Raw genomic sequence first — 23,758 nt, 5'->3', positions numbered from 1 at the left:
CCTATTGGCCCAGGTCCTCACAAATATAGATGGATCTCCTATTCCGCAGCGCCAATGGCGTCTAATGCCGCTCGCGCCCTGGCGACCAAGGTCCGTTGGGACAGCAGGTCATGGAAGCTGAGGAGCGCCGCCTTCCATGCCTCCCTAGAAGTGAGGGACATGAAGGATTGGGATCGGTGAGGTTTGGAAGGGCAGGCCCAGGCCATGTGGAAAACGCCTGAGAGCGTCGCTCCACACAGGCAGCAGCCTTCATCAAATTCTGTGTTGCAGTGTTTCAATACTGCCGGGCACAGCATTGTGTTTTTAAAAATTTTGAGAAGGGCCCGTTCGTCTGCTGTCCAGAGACCCTTACAGGGTTCCGGAGAGCGACGATGACTGTGCTTATAATATGTAATGATGTCTGCTCGGAGTAGGCCTCCAGAGAAAGTGTGAGTGCCCGGGGAGAAAGAGAACGCGGGCACTGGTGGCCGGGAGCCCAGATGAGGTCGCAATTTGGAGGGTCGCTGCACCGACAGTAATTTCGTAGGATGCGCCAGGCGAGAGGAGGCATCCAACCCAGCTCATAATTCCGACAGGCCCACTTCGAGTCGGTAATGATGTTTTTCACTAGTGGGAGGGAGAGGGCGTGCACAATCGCGATTTCCTCCGCATGTGTTGTGCTGTAGGCTCAGAACGTGAGTCCTGCCATTGTGTTGTTGTTGTGGACCACTGCCGTGGTGAACCACCCCCCACGGTGGGGACCGACAATGTCCACGTAGTACACGTGTTATTGTCGACCATAATATCGCTCCAGCGTCCGCACGCGCCTGGCGACGGCCATTATGGTCAAGTGCGACATGTTGCGGGGAATGGGTCGGACCCTGAGGGCGCGTCTCCACGGTTCTGGCGCTCGTACCATTTCCTCGAAGGTGATGGTGCGTTGGTTTTAGGCGAAACGTAAAAGGCGCCTGTGTGCTGTGCGATGTTAGCGCACGTTAGTCGAAATTATTCCGGAGCCCTCCACTACGGCACCTTTCTTTCTACTCCTTCTTTTATCCCTTCCCATACGGCGCGGTTTGGGTGCCATTTTCATTTTTTTCACAGCCTTCGCGCTAACCTCGCGTGCGTGCGCGCGCCCTCAACCAGCACTCAAGCACTCAACCACCAATGTCCCCGCCGAAAGCGGTCGATCGCGTCTTGGCCGGCAAGCAACAATGAAATTTCTTCTACGTGTAGTCAGCCGGTGATAGGGGGCGTTACTCGTCATCATGATTTTGTCGTAGCGGCGAGGCCGATGCGAGCGGTTTCTGTTTTTTTAATCTGCCTCGTTCTCGGATAGTTTTACAAAGTCAGCGCTGCTGGATTCGTTTGCGCAATGGAGCTAGTGTGAGCCGCTACAAGTCCGCGAGGCGGCCTTGCTTGTTCTAGGTGAGGCTGCCGACCAGAGCGACTCCCGAGTATCGGTAAGCTCGGCCGAGCACTGGTGCTCGCAGGCTCACGTAGCCACTTATTTACGTTGTGCCTCCGTGGACTGATGTGGTCGTGCAGTCGCATCTGTGTAAATCATAGCCGGCGGGGAAATGCTGCGCAGTCTCTTGAGGACTGGTCGGGTCTACCGGACTCGTCGATCGGTGTTTAAAGGTTCGCCTATTGCCCTTGAACCCACGAAGCTTCCCTATCGTGACCGGCATGGGACTGACTTCTTCCAAGCCCCTTATCTTTCGCAACCCTGGTGGCACATTGGACGTGGCAATTTCGCCCGTCGATCGTCTCCAAGCGGCCTTGACAAAGACACGCGGGAATAACTGTTGCATGCCGTCGCACGGGACGAAGCCGGACGACGTTGGTGTTGTGGTTTAGCGGTTACTTCCGAGTGCTGCTTGTGCCGTTGATTCGACCGCCTGGATCTTTCGCTCCGCGTTGTCGATTTCCTGTAAGGCTGGCACGTGTGTCACATCGCTGGCTCACGGTGTCGGTGTCATGTTTATCCTGAGCCGATCTCAGCTCTGTTGACAGTTGAGCTGCGCAGCTTTCTGGGAGTGGTGTATTGTTGCAATCGTAAGGTGATTCGCCTAAACTTGCTTGTGCGCTGCTGTGGGCAGTGATTTTTCTCCTTAACTTTCTAATGCTTCTTTTGATGCTGGGCATGTTTTTTTTTTTTTTGATGTCATGGCTGACAGGACTGTTCTCATTTCTTGTCTCTTACAGCTATGACCTGGAGAAGATTGCTATGTTGCAATGCGTAAAAGAAACTTCTTTTTATTTGTTTCACTTGCATTTCTAACATGGGGAGGCATTACGTACCTTCTTTTCCTTCAACGACCATTGACAGGGAAGGTGAGTTCACTTGTTGCTTCCCTCCAGAACGTGCATATGTTAAAACTTCTTGATGTTTTTTTTGCACATCTTGCCTGCATTTGTCTGTGTTGTCAAAGTGGTGCAAGATGCCATTCTTTCTTTCTAATGACATTTGAACATGAAACTTCTTTGTAGTTAGAGCAGTTAAAACTTCCTCTAGCATTTCCCGCATACTCAGTCATAAGATCCAAGTACGAAATATTTTATGGTTAATAATTTTGTTTTGTGTTATTGTGCTGCTCTCCTAATTCAGGTTTTTCGCCCTGGGAAAGTTCAAGCGCAGTTGGAGCAGTTAGAACAAGAGCTTGCCGAACAAGGTCGAGCAAACGCAAAGCTCCTCGGCAGCTTGCGCGAGCTAAAAGAAAGTGAGTACAGTGTTGTTTGTTTAGTGACATTTTTTTTACCCCTATGCTATTAGAGCCGTGGATGTCTTGGCGTGCATGTCTGTAGCTCATGTGATGGCAAACTGTTCATGCTTTATTGTACAACAAGTTAAGTTACTTCCACTTTGACATGATGACCGGTTAGCAAGGGCACAACCGTTTTGAAGGCAATTTATATTTTCTGCAATTGATTTGTGTGGGGGATATAGGGCAGTGACTCACTGGCTTCAAGTTGTAGACTGGGAAGTGTGCACTCTACCAGATCGGCTAATGACGCAGGTGGACAGGTTATGTCTCTGGGGCTGTTGTTTATGGCCGCAATGGGCGCAAGGGAAACATCTGTGTTCTCCAATCCTTGCTGTTGAGAGAAAAATGTCAAGGAAGCCGAGAGTAGTTGTGATGAGTGGTACTGCTAATCTTGTGCGCATGTATTAAAGTTCATATTAAGCGAGATGTTGTACTTGCTTGAACCTAAGACAGCTTGCTTTGTAGGCCAACCCCGGAAAACCGCGAACCTTATGGACAAAAAATGGTGGACTCTAATGCCGGCCGGTTGAAAAAAGATAAGCCGAAACTGCAGTGATGTGTTTATTCGGTCACATAACTGCTCATCGTGAGCTTGGTTGAAGGCTTGTTTACTGTTAGCATTACGTATTTCTCAGTCACTTCTTTCACATCACAATGCGCGGTTCTCGATGCCATCCACTTTCACGTTTGGGATTCTACAACATGATGGCTTCCTTTTTGCTGTCCTGAAAATGCTGTTCTTGTTTCAATGCATTGTTCGCTGCTGATACGGATTTGTTAAGCTCAAAATATGCAGTCTAGTGGCAATGCTTATTCAGAGCCATTGCGGCATGGAACAAAGCATGTTATGTATCATACCGGCAGCACACTTAAAGTTGGCGCAGGAATTATTTTGACAGGGCCACTCATCGAACCTAAGCTAGTGTGCATACTGAAAAAATTGCGCAGAAAAAAACGACGAAGCAAAGACAAGACGAGGACGAGCGCTAACTCACAACTGAAGATTTATTCCGAAACACATGCACATATAAACAGGAAAAAGAACAAAAACAAAACTAATCATGCCAATCAGACATCAAGAACATCACGTGTCACCCCCTGCGTACCGGAGTGATTTTGCCAAAAAGCAGAACTCCCTAGCAGTTAGCGCTCGTCCTTGTCTTGTCTTTGCTTCGTCCTCGTTTTTTTCTGCGCAATTTTTTCAGTATGCATTTCAACCAACTTGCCCAACTTTCTGCTCTCTTAAGCTAGTGTGCAGTTTTTTAATCTGTTGTTATAGTAAAAACCATTGGCTTCATTTTGAGTGAACGCAGTGTGCTGGTGCTAGGCAGGCGTGTTCTTGGACATTGTCGCGTGGCTTTTCAGTTGCATAAAGCCATTGAAACATGTATATGCAGTCTCTAGTTTTATAATCTGTCAAAATGTTCGCAGCTTCTCTGTGCAATTAAAAAAAAAAAAAATGTCCAGCTGTATGTGCTGCCAAGCTGCGGGAGATATTTCGCTCCTTGGCTGCCAAGTGCAACGTGGTTGACTAATCCACTTCAGAAAGTAGCATTTTCACTGCTTCAGGCACTGCAGAGACGCCAGTAAGTGCATGTTTGCATCATAGCTTGCAAGCTGGCTGACAGTGACAGACTTCCTTGTCTGAATTTGTCTTTTTTCTTTCCTTGCGCTTGCATGGGGCATTTCCTGACAGCTGGCTGAAAATTATCTGGTTTTATCACCTCTGGCTGCAAGTGATATGTTCCTCTTGACTGGCCTAAAAATGGCTGATGTGACTTGAAGCTGCATCTTATTCCTCATGGTTTACAGCCGCCTTTTAACTTCTAGTCAGCAAAGTTATCTAAAATTGTATAAGGATAATTAATTGTGAACTGTGGTTTGTTCTTTAATTTCGCACTGTGCTTTTTTTTTTTAACTTAAAAGTTTTGTTCCTATGAAGATTACTTTGAGAATTAGGTACATGTAATATGCAATCATTCTGCTGTGGTACTCAATAGTCAAGGGTGCTAATGTATCTAAATATGTAATTTATTCATTCAGAATGGCATGAAATGTCTGTAACCACTCCAGGCTCGCTTTCATCTGTTGGTGGGTTTGATTTACAGTTGAAGATTTTCTGTCAGAACTCAATGAAGACTGTGACTGTGTCCATATGATTCTCGACGTGGTATTCACAGAGTACCTCGTCAACAAAGTTTCCCATGAAATATAGTGAAAAAGAAAGTATATATGCATTGTTTAAAGAAATAAGCATGTGTGCAGTAGTGTAGAAGTATTTTCATGTTTGAAGTGTTGAGAAAGAAAATTGTTTGTTGGGGTCAGCGAGGCAGCTGTACGTTAGAACTGTGGTATAAGACATTACCACTTTACTGGACAGTTTTCTGTTTCAGCTGAAACTTCAGAGTATTTATCAAAATTGTGGTGACAAAGTCCACCATGCAGTCCATGCAAACTTTTTATTAGCTCATCTGTTGACCCTCAGTTGCTGGTTATTTGTATTTTTGGCCACTGGCCTCATCTGCCTTCGTTGATATATAGTTACCGTCTTATTTTAGTGTCCGCTAGTTAGTTGAGTAACAGAAAAACTGTGGGATTGAAGGGTAAATTTTAGGATGTTTTTGGGCTCAATTCCTGCGAGGTTCTAACAAAGAAAACAAAAGATGGTCATGCAATATTAGAGATTTTTGACACCAAGAGCAGTCATTTGTGAAAAACGAGGAGTAATTGTATTACGATAAGAGTTCAAAAAATGTGTGCACATCTTTTTTTTTTATATATGAGTACTTGAGTGAAAATCTACCTCTTTTGGCTCAAATGAGCCCAGATTTGCTTATTGAGGTGGTTAGCTTGTTAAACCGCTTCTGCATCACGTGTATATAACGAGTGTTCCTTCTGTTTGCCTGTTTTTCCTCCTGACCTTGGTTGGAGTGGGGAGGACTTTGCACTAATTATGTGGCCTGATAATGTGACACAAGTTGGAGAGCCCTGTTAATAGACTACCTTGTGATACATCCTTAGAAAGTAGGGGGAAAATATGTTTTCAATTTATATCTGTTTCTTAGAGATGCAGTTGTTTTATGTGTTTTGTTGCTGTATATGTAGTCGTACAGCTGGCTAGGTATGGTCGGTGTCTGCAATGGAAGCTGTGTACTGGTCTTTTAACCCTTTGAGGCGCCATTTTTTGTTTTGACTGAAATCTATTATTTTTTCGCCTAAGTAGTATATTAAGGCCTCAAGAAAGGGAATTTTAGTTTTTGCACGTGAAAGACCAGCAGGCAAGTTTTTACAACGGTGTGGAGAAAATTCCGTACAAACTGTCAGATCTGTTAGAAATAGTAACAATGAAATATTTTCTTGCATCAGGTAAACACCCTAGGGATCGTGGAATCGCTTTGTGTTGCGAAGATTCACATTACGCTCGAAATTGAGCAAAAACAATCTGTTTTCTCTCGCGTCAAAATATGTCTGCACAAAAACGGCGGACAAAGTGCTAGGTAGCTCGCTGTCATGTGAAATATTATTTACTGTGTTTGCTACATGGCACAAAAAAGCAACTTATTTTCAAGAAGAAGGGTGCTCAATTTGACTGAAACAATGAACTCACTGTTAAGTGCTCCAGTTTCTCAGAAAGAGCTGCAAGTTTGCCGCTTACACAATTGTGTACAAAGTGCCTGAAAGGGTTAATGCATGCTTAGATAATCAGAGCAGCCTACTGGCTGGCATGTCGGGCAAGATGTGATGGCTAAAAGTGCACGGAGATTGGGTGTGGTACTCATGTGAGGCATTCCTTCCTCTCTCTGCTCGCACAGAGCTGCTTCAAGCCCAGAATGAGAGCCAGGGCCAGGCTCCCAAGGACAGCCCCGTCATTGCGGTCCTCCTGTTCGCCTGCAACAGGGTCACGGTGAAACGCCCCATCGACCAGCTGCTCCAGTGAGTGGTGGCAGCGCCCTCGCACTAGGATGAAGCCTGCGCACATGTACAGAATGTTCCATATTTATGTGTCTGGGTTGTAAAAAATTCTGCGCAATCCACAGGTCTGTTCCTGCTCAAGCGCAGACCACAGGGTAGATTATCATAGTCTGCGTTTTTCGATAAAGAATTTAACATCGGAACTTGCCTGGGCTGCCTGGAATCGGTGAAAACTCGAGTCATCTGCGCGAAGAATTTTCGTCAAGGCAAGCGGGATAGCCGATTTGAAAGGCTGCGCCACCTGGCGAACTGCGAAGCAACCAATAATCCTTCTCGGTGCTGGGTTAGGCCTCGCACTACCCAGATGGCGCAGCCTGTCAAAGCAGCTGCTCAACTCGCCCAGACGAAAAATTTTCCCGCAGATGACTGCAGTTTTTTGCCAATTTCGGACGATTCAGGCAAGTTCCGATGTTTAAATTCTATCAATAAACGCAGACTGTCATAAGCTACTCTGTGGTCTGTGCTTGAGCCAAAATAGACCAGTGGTATGTGCAGGATAATTTTTTACAACCAGGACAGATAAATACGCAACACCCTGTACAGCCGGCTAGATCATCTTTAGCTGGCGTGTGTGACGGCCGAGTTTTGCATGCTCCTGCAGCTGATGACGGAGCAAACTTGCAAAAATATCAAATCTAAGCACATACTCACTGAGCCCGTGCTTATTATTGAACTTTCTGTAAGTTTTTCATCACAAAGCTCATAAGCGCAGAAAAGCGGCCGTCATGCACGCTAGCTTAAAGATATGGCCGGCTGTACTGAGTGTTTCTCATGACATTCCCCAATTTTTAAATATAGGCTTTTTGGGTTAGAAGAGTGGTTTTTCAGCCTAGCATTGTCTAATTAGTAGGCTGGTTGACTAATATTGTGTAGTTAACTTTTTAACTTTTACTATAGTCGGATACAACTTAAAGGGGCACCGCGATGATTTCCTCGGTACCAGTTAATATCGTTAAATAGATTCATCATGCTTTCCAGAGACCAGAGCAAGAAGAATTATTGAAATCGGAGCATGCAAACGAAAGTTATTCCACTCTGAAAATTCGAAATGAAAAGCTCAGACGAAAACGCATTTCACTCACCCAGTACCGAGATTGGGCGCTACCAATCAGAACCGCGCCTGGCGCACACGCAGCGGAAGCGTGCATGCAGTTGTTGCTTTGTCGGGGCTGTAGACATCCGCTCATTTTCACAGCGTCTCCCCCTGTGTATGCGACGCCGTACTCAGGGCAGGGGTGACAAACAACAAAGGAAGTTCCCCGAAGTTTCTTTTTTAGTCGGACTGGAAGGCGGTGGGCAGTAGCACTCCTCCCCCCCAAACTCGACTCCAGTCTCCTGTCCGGCCTTTCTTGACGACTGGCTTTTTTTTTTCGCTGCCGTCTTGGTATGGTCACGGTCGGTCTCGACGCGCGCGCTTTCTGGTCTGAGCCAAGGTTTTTTGAACAGCGCTGGCTGCCACGAAGGTTTGAAGCGGAATGGAAAGTGTCGCCCCTAGCTGTATTCTTGTTAGTTTTCGTTCGCTTTCCCTGCTTCTTTCCAGTTTTTGTGGCATGCGAAAAGCTTTCAGTACTCAGAGACATAACATTTTGGATCCATTTCGCAAGTATAAAGGAACAATATGCAAACTGGACGCCCAACCAATGAGAAAGGCAGCGCCCTATCTGGATGCCGCCTCAATTCCGCTGCCGCAAATGGCCGCCGCGTTGCGACACCATCGGCTCGAAACAAGCATTTCTAGCGAAGATTAAAATATCAAATATTATGATTTCGGTGATCTCATTGCGCGTTCGGGACTCACAATGTCCCTTACTCTGCATACAAAGAATAAAGACCCCATGCTTTATCTACGTCGCAGGGCACCTTTAAGTCTGCAGTGAAGCTCAGCCCACATTCAGCCTCCCCGCACAGAATTCCTCCACGACGAAAAAGTAGTCCGCTGCTTAAACGTTTCTTGTTACCTAAACAGGGAGCTTATGACAAGAAAAAAAATTATCAGCGTTGGAATTTTGATACATGGTTTGTTTGGTATAGTCAAACACTAAAAAGCTAATTTCGTTTACTGTTGCGATTCCCCAGCGGAGTAATACAGGACGCCGCGGACAGAGGCCCAGTGTTAGCAACTGCCGTTTTTTGAAATTGTATCCTACTATAGTCTCCCTATTTATTGAGAGGCGTGTAGCCCACTGTAAGTAATATCTATATCAGTTTTTAGAAATGCAGTGACCGTTGACGCTGTGGCCCAACAAATTTTGGCTGTTTCAGTGAGTTACTTGCACTGGAGGGAATGCTTTGCCTGCTTGCTTTTCAAAAGCTCATGTACTTTGACACGGTGTAGCCTAAATTTGTTGGGCCACTGCAGCGAGGGTAACTGCATTTTTGAAATTCTAAAAACTGATATGGATATTGCTTACACACTTTCATGCCTCTCAGTAAATAAGGGGACTAACAGTAATAGGTAAAAAGTGAACTGCTCAGTATACTTAACCAGCCTTCTAGTTAGCATGTCTTAGCTTATCATGGTGCGATGCATACTAGCCGACGGTGCTGTGCTAAAAAAGCGCTCGTCTAACTAAAAAAGAGCCCTTTTTTTAAAAATTGCAGGACATCTTATGTGAGACGCCCAGTATATGCGAAGAACACTAAGAATTGTTGCCTTGGTTCTCTTGTCTGAGGGTCCACTTGGGGTCTTTTTCTTTTTTTGCTCCGAAATGGAATTCAAGGAAATAACCTTTGTCTTCAAGTAATTTTGAAGTCATTGCTTTTTTTTTTAATGCATGCAACTTGCTGCAGTTGATGGCACCGTTTAAAGATATACTTCAGTTTCGAAACTCTCCCACTGGAGCTGGGCACGGCTTTCTCCTGGGGGGTTGTGAAGGCGCTGCACTGTCATAGCCGTCTCGCGGTGGGGGCGACAGTGCACATTGCATTTGATATTGTGGTACAGTAAAACCTCGTTACAAGAGACACTCAAGGGGCCCGAGAAAGATGCCTCTTATAACTAAAGTCTCTAGTAACCAAAGTTTTTAAAAACACTGAGGAGTTGGACTAGATAATTTCATCTGCGTTGAATATATCGTTGAGGCTGTAACCGTGAAGTAGCTGAAGAGGAAGTTCACGATCTCTCAATGAGGACACGCAGTTTGTGATGAGGCAATATCGGTGCAGCGAGACAGTAATCTCAACTATGTGATGTGTGACATGAATCGAGGCAAGGGAATGAAAAGTGCTGTGCATACGAGTTGGTACGACGTCGGCCACATTGCTTGAGCCTATCTGGGTTGTCTCTTCTAACTAGTGAGGCATTTTTTCTAGGGACCCAAAAAAAGTTGTCCTCAGTAACTGAGTGTCTCTTGTATGTGATGTCTCTTGTATGCAATGTTGTTAAGATGGCAAATATAGGAAAATCAACCAAACCACTTTCAAATGTCTCTTATAACCTAGTGTCCCTTGTAACCATGTCTCTTGTAACGAGATTTTACTGTATACCGTATAAACGCGTGTAAGGGCCGCACTTTTTTTTCCAGATTCGAGGGCCAATTTTCGGGGTCGGCCCATACACGCGATTTGCGAAAAAAAAATTGTTTTTGAAGTATAAACACACCAATCAGAGAATGAACGGCATTTATTCTGCGGCCAATCGTCACTCGCCAAGTATTTCGACTCTGAGCTGGTGCTGTGCTCTGGTGCACGCTCATCCCAAAAGAAGCCGCGCAGCACGTCCGCTGTCAACTTGTAGCCGTTGTTTCGCACTTCCATCACATAAGAGAGCAGCTCTTCTTCCATTTCGGGAAAATTGCACGGCTTGCCTCAGAAAGCGGGCTTTTTGCAGCTTGTGTTTCTCAATGCATCCTTCTGGTTGCACCATCATCGGACGCACTCCTCGGCCGTGTCGAATTTCCTGCCCGCCGCACGCTTGCGTGTTCGAGAGCTAACTCCCAGCCGTGTAGCTATTAAGGTGCTTGCCCATCGTGCTAAAACTCCAAAGCTCGGTGGCAGCACGTGAAAGCTACAACCACCAAAACTACGGCGAGCACGCTAACACGCCACAAAAACAACAAAAGGCTGGAGCTGGCGATGCTGATGTCGATGTGGATGGCGGGACGTCGCGGCGGAGAAAAAAGTTTAAGATGATGATGATGATGGCTGCGGCCTTGGGCGCCATCCATGGACGGCATTTGGAAGCTCCTGTGCGCGTGCGTGGCCTCCGCGATCAAGCGCTACGCGATCAAGTGCACTTTTGTTCGCAGCTGGAGCTGATCGCGGAGGCCACGGCGCATGCATTTAGAAGGCTATTCCCACCTGGGTCGTGGAAAGTTCGAGTGTGGCCCTTACACGGATTTATTTTTTTTTTTTAAACATTTCCTTCGGGAAAACGGAGTGCGGCCCATACACGGGTGCGGCCCTTACAGGCGTTTATACGGTATATTTTTTGCTGTGCGTCTGTTTTTTTTTTTTCCTTGTCATGTCATGCTGCGGTGGCTCAGTGGTTACGGTACTCGGCTGCCGACCCGGAAGACGTGGGTTCAATCCCGGCCGCAGCGGTCGAATTTCAGTGGAGGCGAAATTCTAGAGGCCTGTGTACTGTGCAATGTCAGTGCACGTTAAAGAGCCCCAGGTGGCCGAAATTTCCGGAGCCCTTCACTACGGCGTCTCTCATAGCCTGAGTCACTTTGGTATGTTAAACCCCATAAACCAAAACCAAACCTGTTGCATTAGCTTACAGCATTTTGGTGTAAGCAACCAGTTTCTTGTGTTTTCTTTTTCAATTTTATTTTATTTATTCACAAAACCGTGATACAGAAGTGAACTACAAAGGAAGTTTTAGAAATATTATAGCGCAAACAAAGACACGGACAAAAAAGAGAGGAAACACACACACAAGCGCTTGTGTGTGTGTTTCCTCTCTTTTTTGTCCGTGTCTTTGTTTGCGCTATAATATTTCTAATTCAATATGAACTACCAACTCGCCCAACAGGAAGTTTTAATAAAGGAAGTGTTGCAGCAAGAGATCTCGGTTCAAAGCCAGAGAAGTGAGGGTTTCAGTGGAGCACAGGTTCTGCACATTTGGCTTTAAGTTACAGTGAAATTTCTTGAACTAGCCCTAGCCCATTTGCGACATTGGAGCAAACCAGCATGTGTGCCTGTGTGTGTTCCCGTAGTATGCACAAATGTTATCTGGAAAGAAAAAACCGAGAAAAAAAAAAACAGAAGTTATACAGAGTGTGAGCAAGAGAATTAAAATTGTGAATTTGTGTGCGGATGTGCACACAATAGAATAAAATAATAAATAGCCGAAGAGTTCTGCACAAATCTATGCAGTAGCGAATGTAATCAGAATGTTACTGAGAGAGGCAGTCGAGCACAGCAATGGGACATCCCGCCAGTAACGAAGGAGGAAGTAAAGAAAGCCTTAGGAGCAATGCAAAGGGGGAAATCAGCTGGTGAGGATTAGATAACAACAAATTTGTTGAAGGATGGAGGATAGATTGTGCAAGAAAAGAAGAACGTGGAAGAACGCTAACATTATCTTAATTCATAAGAAAGGAGACATCATGTACTTGAAGAATTACAAGCTGATCGGCTTACTCTCCATTTCCTACAAAATATTTACTGAGGTAATCGCTAATAAAGTCGGGACAACCTTAGACTTCAATCATCCACATTCACACACCACATTCACACTATCAATCAGGTGATAGAGAAATGCGCAGAATATAACCAACCCCTATATATAGCCTTCATTGATTACGAGAAAGCATTTGACTCAGTGGAAACTTCAGCTGTTGTGCAGGCATTGCGGAATCATAGTGTGGAAGAGAGAGCCAGGCAGGGGTAGTATTATACACTGTTCGATCAACATGAAGTGTGCCACTTCGGTGTTGTCTGAAGAAACGGCTGTTCTCGGAGTTGCAGAAACTGTGGTGTGCTTCCCCCCCCCCCCCCCCCCCCCCCCCAGGTACCGGCCCTCCAAGAAGCAGTTCCCCATCATTGTGAGCCAGGACTGCAACCACGCCCTGACCACCAAGGCCATCCAGGACTACGGCGACCAACTCACCCTCATCAAGGTGACAGTAGTCAAGGGCTGCTGCGGTGGGGTTTACAAAAGAGCCGGAGTGACTCTTACTCTGTCACTGAATTACACATAGTACATGTAGCATGTCGGACATTTAACTGTCACTGAACGTAGTCATTTTATGTTATTTTATTCATGGAAAGAAAAATGATAGGTTAAGAGATCGAAAGCAGGCAGTGTGGGTGAGGGAACGAGCGCGCGTTAATGACATCCTAGTTGAAATCAAGAGGAAGAAATGGGCTTGGGCAGGGCATGTAATGCGAAGGCAAGATAACCGCTGGTCCTTGAGGGTAAGGGGGTGGATTCCAAGAGAAGGCAAGCGTAGCAGGGGGCGGCAGAAAGTTAGGTAGGCGGATGAGATTAAGAAGCTTGCTGGGATACGGTGGCCGCAGCTGGCACAGGACAGGGTTAATTGGAGAGACATGGGAGAGGCCTGTGCCCTGCAGTGGGCGTAGTCAGGCTGATGATGATGATGATGTTAAAGATGATGCCCTCGACAAAGTTAATTCCTCGCTGCCTAGAGGTGCAGCCAGGCATTCAGGGGTGCATTGGAAAGGTCAAACTGAGATGTGCAAAACGCACCCTTCATTTCATGGCTACATGCTTAGGCTGCCAAGATATTCAGTTTTTTTGTAAGTTTTTGTGCTGTTGAAACTTTTCTGGGCACTTTTGCTCTGTCACTAAATTACACACAGTACATGTAGCATGTCGGAAGTTTAGTTGTCACCGCACATAGTCATTTTGTTATTTTATCCGCACCGAAACCCTTGCAGGTCTATAGCAGGAGTTGGGTGCTAGAGAATATAGAACCAGTCATCAACACAATAACGAGAAAGCAAAAACACATAATGACATCATAGTACCGTTATAGTTTCAACACTGACACAACTTTACTGGGCTAAATACCTTCAGTATGGCCTAAATATAGAAAGGCATGGCCACTGCCAGAAAGTGACCTTTAGTCATGTGTCATTCACAGGGAAAAGCTATATTTAAAAAGTTAATCCGTGAATAGAACAGACAAATGTTTAGTCGACCTTAGCTTCTTGGTGAGGTTGGTTTAGCAAATTTTGCGTAACTGTTATGTTCTGAGATGTTATAATGGGAATTGACAGTGCGGTGTATAAACTTGGGAGAATGATCACCCAAAAGATACAAGGAATCAAGGTCCACTTGCACGAAGTAAATAAGGCAGTCTAGTTTCGAGTCTAGCCTTATTCGCAGTCTAAACCTTCCACAGGATTTGAAGGAAGGAAAGACGCATGCATAACTAGCTCATTTCGTGAGTGGCGTGGGGTTAGATGTGTGGTTGAAACAGGGGGATAGATAGGTTCTTCCCGCTTAACCGTGGCTGACACAGTTCAATACCGCCAGACCCCACCCCGTGATCGCATGCGCTACCGAGCGCGTGCTGACCATGGCGGATTTTGCTCTGAGAGAAACAAAGGAACGACACTCTGACTGACACAAACAAGGCATTTATTGCTACAACGACAGCACCAGCTAGAAGAAAAATGCGAAGTCCGCCGTGGTGGCTGAGTGGTTACGGCCCGAAATACGCGGGTTCGATCCCGGCCGCGGCGGCTGAATTTCTTTGGAGGAGAAATTCTAGAGGCCCGTGTACTGTGCGATGTCAGTGCACATTAAAGAGCCCCAGGTGGTCGAAATTTCCGGAGCCCTTCACTACGGCATCCCTTATATCCCGAGTCGCTTTGGGACGTTAAACCCCATAAACCAACCAACCAAAAATGCGAAGTAATCGAGCTCATCCGACTCACCAGCACGGTTACTAGCGAATGTTCACCCACGGTAGGGCAAGGAAGAAACTCGGGAGGCCCGATGGGACAAGCTGGCGGGAGAATGTCTTCACCACGATGCCTTGTCCCACTGGCGGGGAGCGAAGCACCGTGCCAGACAGTGCATGCTGGCAGAGTTCTCGGGACAAAAAGAGTCCTCTTCTATGTGCGCGCAGCAGTCACGCTGTCCGTGATGCTCGTGTTGCTGTGATGCCGGCGCCCTCCCTTGTTAGTTAAAGGTGCACTGAAGAGGAATCTGAACTCATCTTTTCATCACGGGAACTCGGTCTACATGTTCCTAGCATTCTTAGAAACTGCGACTTATTGCCCGGTGTGGCCGATTTCCCTAATTAAATCTAATTAACGTCCGGCTCCCGCCTTTATTTTTTGAATTCTGCCTCGTACGGTGGGCGGAGTCGACCGACGCGGGGAGTGCCTTTCACCCAGTCCCGTGGCGGCTTGCCGCTCTGCCATTGGCGGAGTAATATGTAGTAGTCCGTAGTAGCAAATAGTCTGCGCGTATTTTTATTTCTGCGGGCTTATTTTGCGATTATATTATCTGCAAATCAAACTATTTATTCACGGAAACCTAAAAATAAAATGAAGCCAAAGCAAAGCCTCCATGGAGCTGGCTGAAAGGCACTCCCCGCGTCGGTCGACTCCGCCCACCGTACGAGGCAGAATTAAAAAAAAAAGGCGGGAGCCGGACGTTAATTCGATTTAATTAGGGAAATTGGCCACACAGGGCAATAAATCGAAGTTTCTAAGAATGCTCGGACCGTGTAGATCGAGTTCCCGCGGCAAAAAGACGAGTTCAGATTCCTCTTCAGTGCACCTTTAAGGTAACTAGGGAGGGTGCATCGCAGGAAAGCAAACCAAAGGGGACGAAGCAGAAAGTCCCCGCAGTGGACACCTCAAGCTTTCATCCAGTAAGAAACCCCCATCCCTGAATAAAAGCTTCAGTTGCCAGCTAGCAGTTGCCAGGTAGTGCTGAGCTGCTCAAGTTTCCACCGACAAAGTCACCCAGTTATTTGCCTTTTCTTTCTCAAAAGTAGCAGAGAGGACTGGGAACTAGACTCTCCTAATTTTCTTTGTGCAAGCTGACCCAGGTCAGATGTTAAGGTTTTCGGGCTCATTTGAAACACATTGTCTTCACTCAAATTCTCTGCTGCATTGACCTTTGCCTCATTGTTGTCATGGTTTTCAACATGCATTTGAACGGCCTTTGAATGCCCTAAGCTTCCAGGAAGGGACCACTGACCATAGGACCACATTTGCTATCTTTTGGTCAAAATTATATAAACTCAAGTAACCTGATTGATTTTCTCGCTGTGATTCTAAGCGTGCCGTTATTCTGATTATAGGTCAGTGAATTCTAGACAGTTCTCATTGTTTGTAAAGACATTTTGAAAACTAGTGTTCCTATGGGTGCATGTCTAAGAAATGCAAAAGCTTTGCATTTCTAAAAATCTAAAACAAAACCTTTTTCAGAAGCACTTTCTTGAGAGGGTAGTTACTGTATTTACTGTATTTTGTTATGCATGTTCACATCGCCTTTTGCCATTGCAAACCATTACATCCCCCATTATGTAATGCCTTCGGGCCCTTAAGGAAACATGAAATGAAATGAAATAATGAACCCATCCTCCGCCTCCCACTTTTGTCATTGAGAAGTTACTTTTTTTTTACCTTGCATAAAAGACGTGTACGTGACCTTTAGCTTTCAGCATGTTAGCTCACGCAAAATCCTTGAAGGGGTTTGTGTGCGATCAGTAAAGTGAAGAGATGTTTTTTTGTTCTCCCTGCAGCAACCTGACCAAAGCGACATTCCACTGGTGGGCAAAGAGAAGAAATTCAAGGGCTACTACAAGATTGCGCGCCACTATGGCTGGGCGCTCAACAAGACCTTTTTTGAATTCAACTATGACACGGTACTCATTGTCGAAGGTATCAACCAGCCGTTGACCACTTAGCCCCTCTTGTCAGCATTTTCTCTGCATCTCGTTCCTTGAGTTGCCAGTCTCCTTTTTCTGAGCATTACGCGTGCTTACGGTGGTAGTTATTATGTCATTGCCCGAAATAATTCATCAGCTTTATTGTCTGGGCTTAATAATAGTGATGCAAGGGTACGTGTGTAGATCATAAACAGACTATTTGTCATTTGGTAGGTGTGGTTAGGATGGTGGAAAGACGTAGGGAATCGTGTTTACAAAATGTGGTTGGTTTGTAAATCAGCCCATTTTCAAAGTCATGCTGCAGTCAACCCTGAGTAGTTTGAACTAATAGGCGGCTGAAAATTAGAGCTTCAGGGCATGCATAGTTCAATTTAAGAGGGGACTGCAGCAGTCCGCTTCTGCGTAAAATTTTCTTTTTCTCAGTTTCTGTAATAGTTGTTGAAATGCTTGTTTTAGATGTTTTTAGGAGCATGAAATGTTTTTTTGCTGAGTAACGTATTCATCTTCTGCTCTATTAACTTATGAGCTACCTGTTTCTGGGTGACTGATGAAGGTTTCTTCTCTTAGTGTTGTTGATGCGGGTTAGCACAGGTTCTTTTCGGTCACCTTGTATATTTGCCAAGGAAGGCCTCTCTCAGCATTATTCCCATTTTTGCAAGCTTGTGCAGTCGTCGTAGTTACGGGCAGATCAGCAGTGTGGTGAGGAGAGCACAAATTATTTGCATGTTGGGGGCAGTAGTAGGAACCTTGTCTGTCAGCGCTTCATGCGTTTCATTTCATCTACAGATTATAACACGGTTGATTTAGTCTCACGATAAATAAGAAGAAAGTATAGTGCATTCATTAACAAATCACGCCTTTTTTTTCGTCTCGAAGTGCATCACCTAACTGAACCCAGTCAGTAATAAGCTGCATACAAGAGAATGTACAGGTGCCGTCAAAAGTAAATGGAAGGCAATATTCACGAAAAAATTTAATCATTGGCCCCCCAATTCATGCATCCTTGAATACATATGTGCAGCCTAATTTTGATTTTGCGAATTCCACTGTGCACCAATAAGCATGGACCATTATGCTTTAGATTTAAAGAAATTAGTTTTTTTTGACAAAGTCGCCTTCCATTTACTTTTGACAGCGAGTGTACATGGAGGTAGGATCTCATCTTCTTCTCTTGTTCTTCTGCCTGTGTTCTGTTTGCAGCTGTTGTCGTTTGAGCAGTTTATGTGTTATTATGACGGCAGCACCCTGCAAAATACAGTGGAACCTCGATTATACGACGTTCAGGGGACCGCGCGAAACCGTCGTATAATCCGGGTGTCGTATAATCGAAAATCAAAGAATGCGGCCAGTGGCGCTCGGCCTTGCGCGGAAAACTGTTGACCGGCTTCAAGCCCGCGGCAAGTACGCCAATCAGATTAAAAAAGACAAAACCCAGCACTTGTTTGAAACAGATTTGCAAAAAAAATCTTTATTACCGTTTAAAAAAAAAATCGGTAATTTTTTTTTTTTTTTGCACCTTTGCCCAACCTCGGCGCATCAACTTTCTTTCAAGGGCTGCCACGTCCGGCAGTAGGTCGCCAACATCGTCGCGCGCGCAAGCAAAGCGCCGGATGTTGTCGACGCTCTGCAACACGTCCGCGTAACTAGGAATGGGAGCGCAAACCTCTGCATCGTTGTCCACTTCCTCTTCGTCGGAAGTTTTATCGTGGGGCACAAGCATCCATTACTTCCATTACAAAAAGCGCCGTGGACGCCGCTGTCCTCGCTTGGGCGAGCCGCGAGCGCGGCCTCGCCCGCTTATCTGTTTTTTCATCAGCGTCGGCTCCTGCGGACGCATCTGTTGCTGGGACCGCGTCTTATCTTTTCTCTTTATCTTTCCTCTGATCTTTTAACTCTCCTCGGCAGCGGTGGTGGCTTGGCTCACGCCAGTAGGCGGGCCCGTGCGCTTTCCTTTTCATCCTTATCTCAGTCACAACAACAACACGCAGGCCGCGCCTCCTTGGGACTCCGACTGCACAGGCTCGACGAAAAAGAGAGCAAGTGCACTTGGCGGCCTCGGCAACGCTCTCTTCCGCGCAAAAACGGGGGTGCTTAGATTCACATGCAAAGTTTTTTTTTTTTTTCAGAATTTTTTTTCGAAAATAGGGGGGGGGGGGGGTGCTTAGAATCGCGAAAATACGGTACATCCCGGCCTGCGTTTGCTGACGACCTTTTTTGACGGACGGTACGAGCTAGCCGTCGTACGAAGCGGGGTCCTTCTAAAATTTGCGTCGTATAACCGAGGTTTTTAATGCATTGCCTCTATGGGGGTTTTGCCGGGACCGCACAAATTCGTCGTAAAATGCGGGTCGTCGCATGACCGGGGGACGTATAATCGAGGTTCCACTGTAAGTGCTGAATTTCAGCGTAGTCACATTCTTCATCTTTTGCCATCTAGGCCAGCCAGCTGTGCATCTTGTGAAGTGCGTTATCACCTTCCTAGTTGTAGTTTAAGGGGGGAGCCTGGCTTGGAAGAAAAAATTTTCATTAATGAAGTCGCAGTTAAAGGGACAGTGAGGAGAGCACTATTAATATTTTTTTATAGCAAAATCCGATAGTTCGGCATTTCATGGCTTTGTTTGCCACTTGGCCGGCAGCAAAAGGCATTTATTTCTAAGAAATTTGGATTCGAAGTTGAGAAAGTTTTTCCCGCCGCTCTGATTCAAACTTGGGATTCTCTTATGACGACACAGGACTAAGTGTCGTGAAACATGACGTGAACATGACGTAACGCAGACTCCGTGATTTCTGACGGCCAGCAGAGCGGTCTAGGAGCAGCCGAAAAGAAAGCTACCGCCGGCCACATGTTGAAGGCATCTATCGGCTATTTGCAGCCGTCGCTACAGTCGCTTCGCTTACGTTTGCATCGGCGTTTTGCCAGCGTTACGATGGATCCCGTTCTCGAAGTCGTCAACGAAGTTCTCGCAAATAGACACCTTTAGCATACCGTGTGCCTTGTTACCGTTAGCGGAATACCGGGAGCCCGTCTACTGCCGCTGAGCAGGCGCTGATTGGTCCCAATGCTTCAGGCGCGCGCGTAGCTGCCGGGCACGTGGCGCCATCATTTGTGCATGCATTGGCTGCACCTCAGTGATTTGTGACTTCTCGGGTCCTAGAGTTGCTAGAACCATTGGTTCTAGCAACAATGTTTTGTCCTAAGACGTCATCACGCTTGTACTTGCAATTGTGGCCTGTGGCGGCGATACCTGTATTTTGGTTCTTGCTCTTTTCTATGTTACAAGAGCTTTGTTGTCAGTATGAGTGGCGTTTTTGTAATCAGGAGCTGGTATTCTGTCAATACAAGCCAGCTTCAATTTCTCCTCAGTGTCCCTTTAAGAAATCTTCAGCGAATATGTATTTTTGTGTCGATTCTAAATATGACATTTAATTTCATGTAAAATAATTTCTTGAGCACGTATGTAATTTTTATGCATGTATTTTGTGAAGAGCTTTGAAAAAAATTTATTGCGAGAAACGTGCTGAAATGTATACCATTGGGTTCTCTTGACACCAAGGAATGCAGTATGGGTAAAATTGTATTCCTGCCTATCACAGAACTTAAGTTGTAGGGCTTTGAAGTTGTCGCTTCAGAAATGAGAAGAAAAGTGTGTATTTCTTTTTCTGAAGTGGCAGCTTCAGTACCCAATAACGCAAGTTCTATGGTAGCCAGGATGATGATTTTGCCCTTATTGCATTCCTTGGTATCAAGAGAACTGAATGGCGTACATTTCAGCGAGTTTCCCGCAGCAAATTTTCTTCAAAACTGTTCGCAAAATGCTTGCATAAAAGTTGCATAAGTGCTTAAAGAATTGTTTTACACAAAATTGAATGGCATATCTAGAATCACCGCATAAAAATGCATGTGCCCTGAAAATTTCATAACTATGACTAGATCAATAAAAATTTTCTTTTCAAGACCAGGCTCCCCCCTTAAAGGGACACTGAGCAGAAATCGAAGTTGGCTTGTATCGACAGAATACCAGCTCCTGATTACAAAAATGCCACTCATACTGACAACAAAGCTCGTGTAACGTAGAAAAGAGCAAGAACCAAAATACAGTTGGCTTGTATCGACAGAATACCAGCTCCTGATTACAAAAATGCCACTCATACTGACAACAAAGCTCGTGTAACGTAGAAAAGAGCAAGAACCAAAATACAGGTATCGCCACCACAGGCCAAACTCGCAAGTACAAGCGTGATGACGTCATAGGACAAAACAGTGTTGCTAGAACCAATGGTTCTAGCAACACTAGGACACGAGAAGCCACGAATCACTGAGGCGCAGCCAATGCATGCGCAAATCTCCTTGTCGTCGCCAGATGGCGCCACGTACCCGGCAGCTACGCGCGCGCCTGCAGCATCGGACCAATCAGTGCCTGGTCACAGGCGGTAGGTGGGCTCCCGGTATTCCGCTAAGGGTAACAAGGTACACGGTGTGCTAAAGGTGTCTGTTTGCTAGAACTTCGTTGACGACTTCGAGAATGGGATCCATCGTAACGCTGGCAAAACGCCGGTGCAAACGTAATCGAAGCGACGGTAGCGACTGCCGCAATATCCGATAGATGCCTTCAACGTGCGGCCGGCGGTAGCCTTCTTTTCGGCTGCTGCCAGGCCGCACTGTTGGCTGCCAGAAATCACGGAGTCTGTGTTACGTCATGTGCACGTCACTTAGTCCTGTGTCGTCATAAGAGAATCCCAAGTGTGAATCAGAGCGGCGGGAAAAACTTTCTCAACTTCGAATCCAAATTTCTTAGAAATAAATGCATCTTTCGCTGCCGGCCAAGTGGCAACAAAGCCATGAAATGCCGAACTATCGGATTTTGCTATAAAAAAATATTAATAGAGCTCTCCTCACTGTCCCTTTAATGGTTGTACTGGTCCTGATGCACCCTCGGAATTGAGCTGTGCTAACACTTGGTGTGCCTTTTTTCCTTTCATGCCCATTGTTTAGCAGTATTGAGATGCAAACATGGCATCCTTTTGATGGTAACCCTGTGTATTTCTTCAGATGACCTGGAGCTGTCGGTGGACTTTTTTGAATACTTCCTCGCTCTGCAACCAATCCTGAAGAGTGACCCAACGCTCTTTTGCATTTCGGCCTGGAACGATAATGGCAAGGCTGGGCTGGTGGCTGATGACTCAGGTACGCACATCCTTTTCTCTCTCTCTCTTCTTGTTCTTATTTCTGGCTGCGACCACGCCGTGGTGGCTCAGTGGTTACGGCGCTCGGCTGCTGACCCGAAAGACGCGGGTTCGATCCCGGCCACGGCGGCTGAATTTCTTTGAAGGCGAAATTCTAGAGGCCCATGTACTGTGCGATGTCAGTGCACGTTAAAGAACCCCGGACGGTCGAGAAATTTCCGGAGCCCTCCACTACGGCGTCTCTCATAGCCTGAGTTGCTTTGGGACGTTAAACCCCACATAAACCAAACCTCTCTTTCTTAATTGAAAAGCTTCCAAAACCTCCCACGCCTTAGTATATCTGATCCTTCCCAGCAGGTTTCTCAACTGCCAATATGGGAGGTGTGTTTATTGTGTGCTACAATACAGTAACAATTATTTGAAATTTTAATGACTAATATAGGTGGTGCATTTGGGGTGTGTCACCCTGCCACGGTGGCTCAGTCGGTAGGCCACTTGCTTGCTGAGCTTGAGGACTTGAATTCGATGCCGGCCACTGCGGCTGTGTTTTGATGGAGGTGAAACACAGAGCAGTCGTGTACTGCGCAGTGTCAGGACACGTCAAAGAACCCTAGGTGGTGCAAATTAATTCGGAACCCTTCCGCTATGGAGTTCCTCATAGCCCGTGTCACTTTGGGATGTTGAAGCCCATATACCATACCATGCTATTTGTGGTGTGAGTGCTTGTTATGCAAGTAAATATGGTAACCGTCTCTTTCCATGCTGCCTGTCTTTTTGAAATTATTCAGGGTGCTCAGAGCCAAGAAAATGTGCTATGCCTTTGTCTTCGTGTGAAATTTTGAGTGCCAATGTTATCATTGCAAACCGTGGAGCAGTGTCCCATCCGTTTTTCTTTTCATTACAAACTGGGATGTGTGAGTGGTAACTTCTACTCTGTAGTAGGTTCTTTTGCCTCAGGGCAGGCTTCTGATGTCTTGTCTTGCCACGCCTTGCACACTTCAGTATTTGCAGTGTGGTTTCCTTGACTTGAGGGAAAGGAAAACGATTTACTGTGATGGCTGACGTACACTTTGCACATTATACAACAGCTGTATCTTACCGGTACTCACCTATGGGGCAGAAACAAGGAGGCCAACAAAGAGGGTTCAGCTTAAGTTAAGGACAACGCAGCGAGCTATAGAAAGGAAAATGATAGGTTTAACATTAAGAGACTGAAAGCGGGCGGAGTGGGTGAGGGAACAAACGCGGGCTAATGACATCCTAGTTGAAATCAAGAGGAAGAAATGGGCTTGGGCAGGGCATGTAATGCGAAGGCAAGATAACCGCTGGTCCTTAAGGGTAATGGAACGGATTCCAAGATAACGCAAGCGTAGCAGGGGATGGCAGAAAGTTAGGTGGGCGGATGAGATTAAGAAATTTGCGGGGATACGGTGGCGGCAACTAGCAAAGGACAGGGTTAACTGGAGAGACATGGGAGAGGCCTTTTCCCTGCAGTGGGCGTAGTCACGCTGATGATGATGACAGGTAAAAAATTACAGGGATAGGCCTGTGTCCTGCAGTGAACTTGCCCTGACTACGAATAGGGATGGCTGTAGTTGAGGGGGAAATTTTCGCGAATAGGTTTTTCTCATCCCTGCCATTTTCCCTCTTTCATTTCCCAGAGATGCTTCACCGGTCGGACTTTTTCCCCGGCCTCGGTTGGATGCTGACCAAGAACATGTGGCTGGAGATGCACCAGAGGTGGCCAAAAACGTATGTTGCACTCACTGTACGCATCGTGCCGTCGTTTTCATGCCAGCACTGACCCTGTAAGGTGGCGAGCATTCTGCTTTCATAACACCAAGTGGTACGATAGGGGCAACATGAAGAGGGACAAGAATATAGATCTAGGGGGGAAGAGGGTCTTAGAAATAGATTAATATTAATGAAGTCACAACTATGAAATCTTCAGGGAACACGCATTTTTGCGTGCTGAATCCATATATTTAATTTTATGTACAACAAGCCCTTGTGCACTTATGCAATATGTTA

General features: G+C 46.1%; 1 protein-coding gene across 4 annotated transcripts in view; it reads left to right on the top strand.

Moving 5' to 3' along the window:
* The window catches only part of LOC149338481 (alpha-1,3-mannosyl-glycoprotein 2-beta-N-acetylglucosaminyltransferase-like), a 79,369-nt gene that overhangs the window by 38,569 nt on the left and 17,042 nt on the right, over positions 1-23,758 (top strand). Inside the window, exons 1-8 of one of the 4 annotated variants that reach the window (XM_089547716.1) lie at positions 1,233-1,407; positions 2,188-2,316; positions 2,591-2,702; positions 6,560-6,680; positions 12,676-12,784; positions 16,397-16,535; positions 21,594-21,728; positions 23,389-23,479. In XM_089547716.1, coding sequence (XP_089403842.1) covers positions 2,218-2,316; positions 2,591-2,702; positions 6,560-6,680; positions 12,676-12,784; positions 16,397-16,535; positions 21,594-21,728; positions 23,389-23,479 — 806 coding nt within the window. In that variant the 5' untranslated portion in view covers positions 1,233-1,407; positions 2,188-2,217. Of the gene's footprint in view, positions 1-1,232; positions 1,443-1,510; positions 2,043-2,187; positions 2,317-2,590; positions 2,703-6,559; positions 6,681-12,675; positions 12,785-16,396; positions 16,536-21,593; positions 21,729-23,388; positions 23,480-23,758 lie in introns of those variants that run through there. The other 3 variants (XM_089547713.1, XM_089547717.1, XM_089547714.1) reach the window with 3 other exon arrangements.

This window comes from Amblyomma mixtum, chromosome 6 (assembly GCF_055824585.1).
Source record: "Amblyomma mixtum isolate Tamu chromosome 6, ASM5582458v1, whole genome shotgun sequence".
NCBI classification, from domain to species: Eukaryota; Metazoa; Arthropoda; class Arachnida; order Ixodida; family Ixodidae; genus Amblyomma; species Amblyomma mixtum.
The sequence above is the reverse complement of the archived record's forward strand: the minus strand, read 5'-3'. Positions and strand labels throughout refer to the sequence as shown.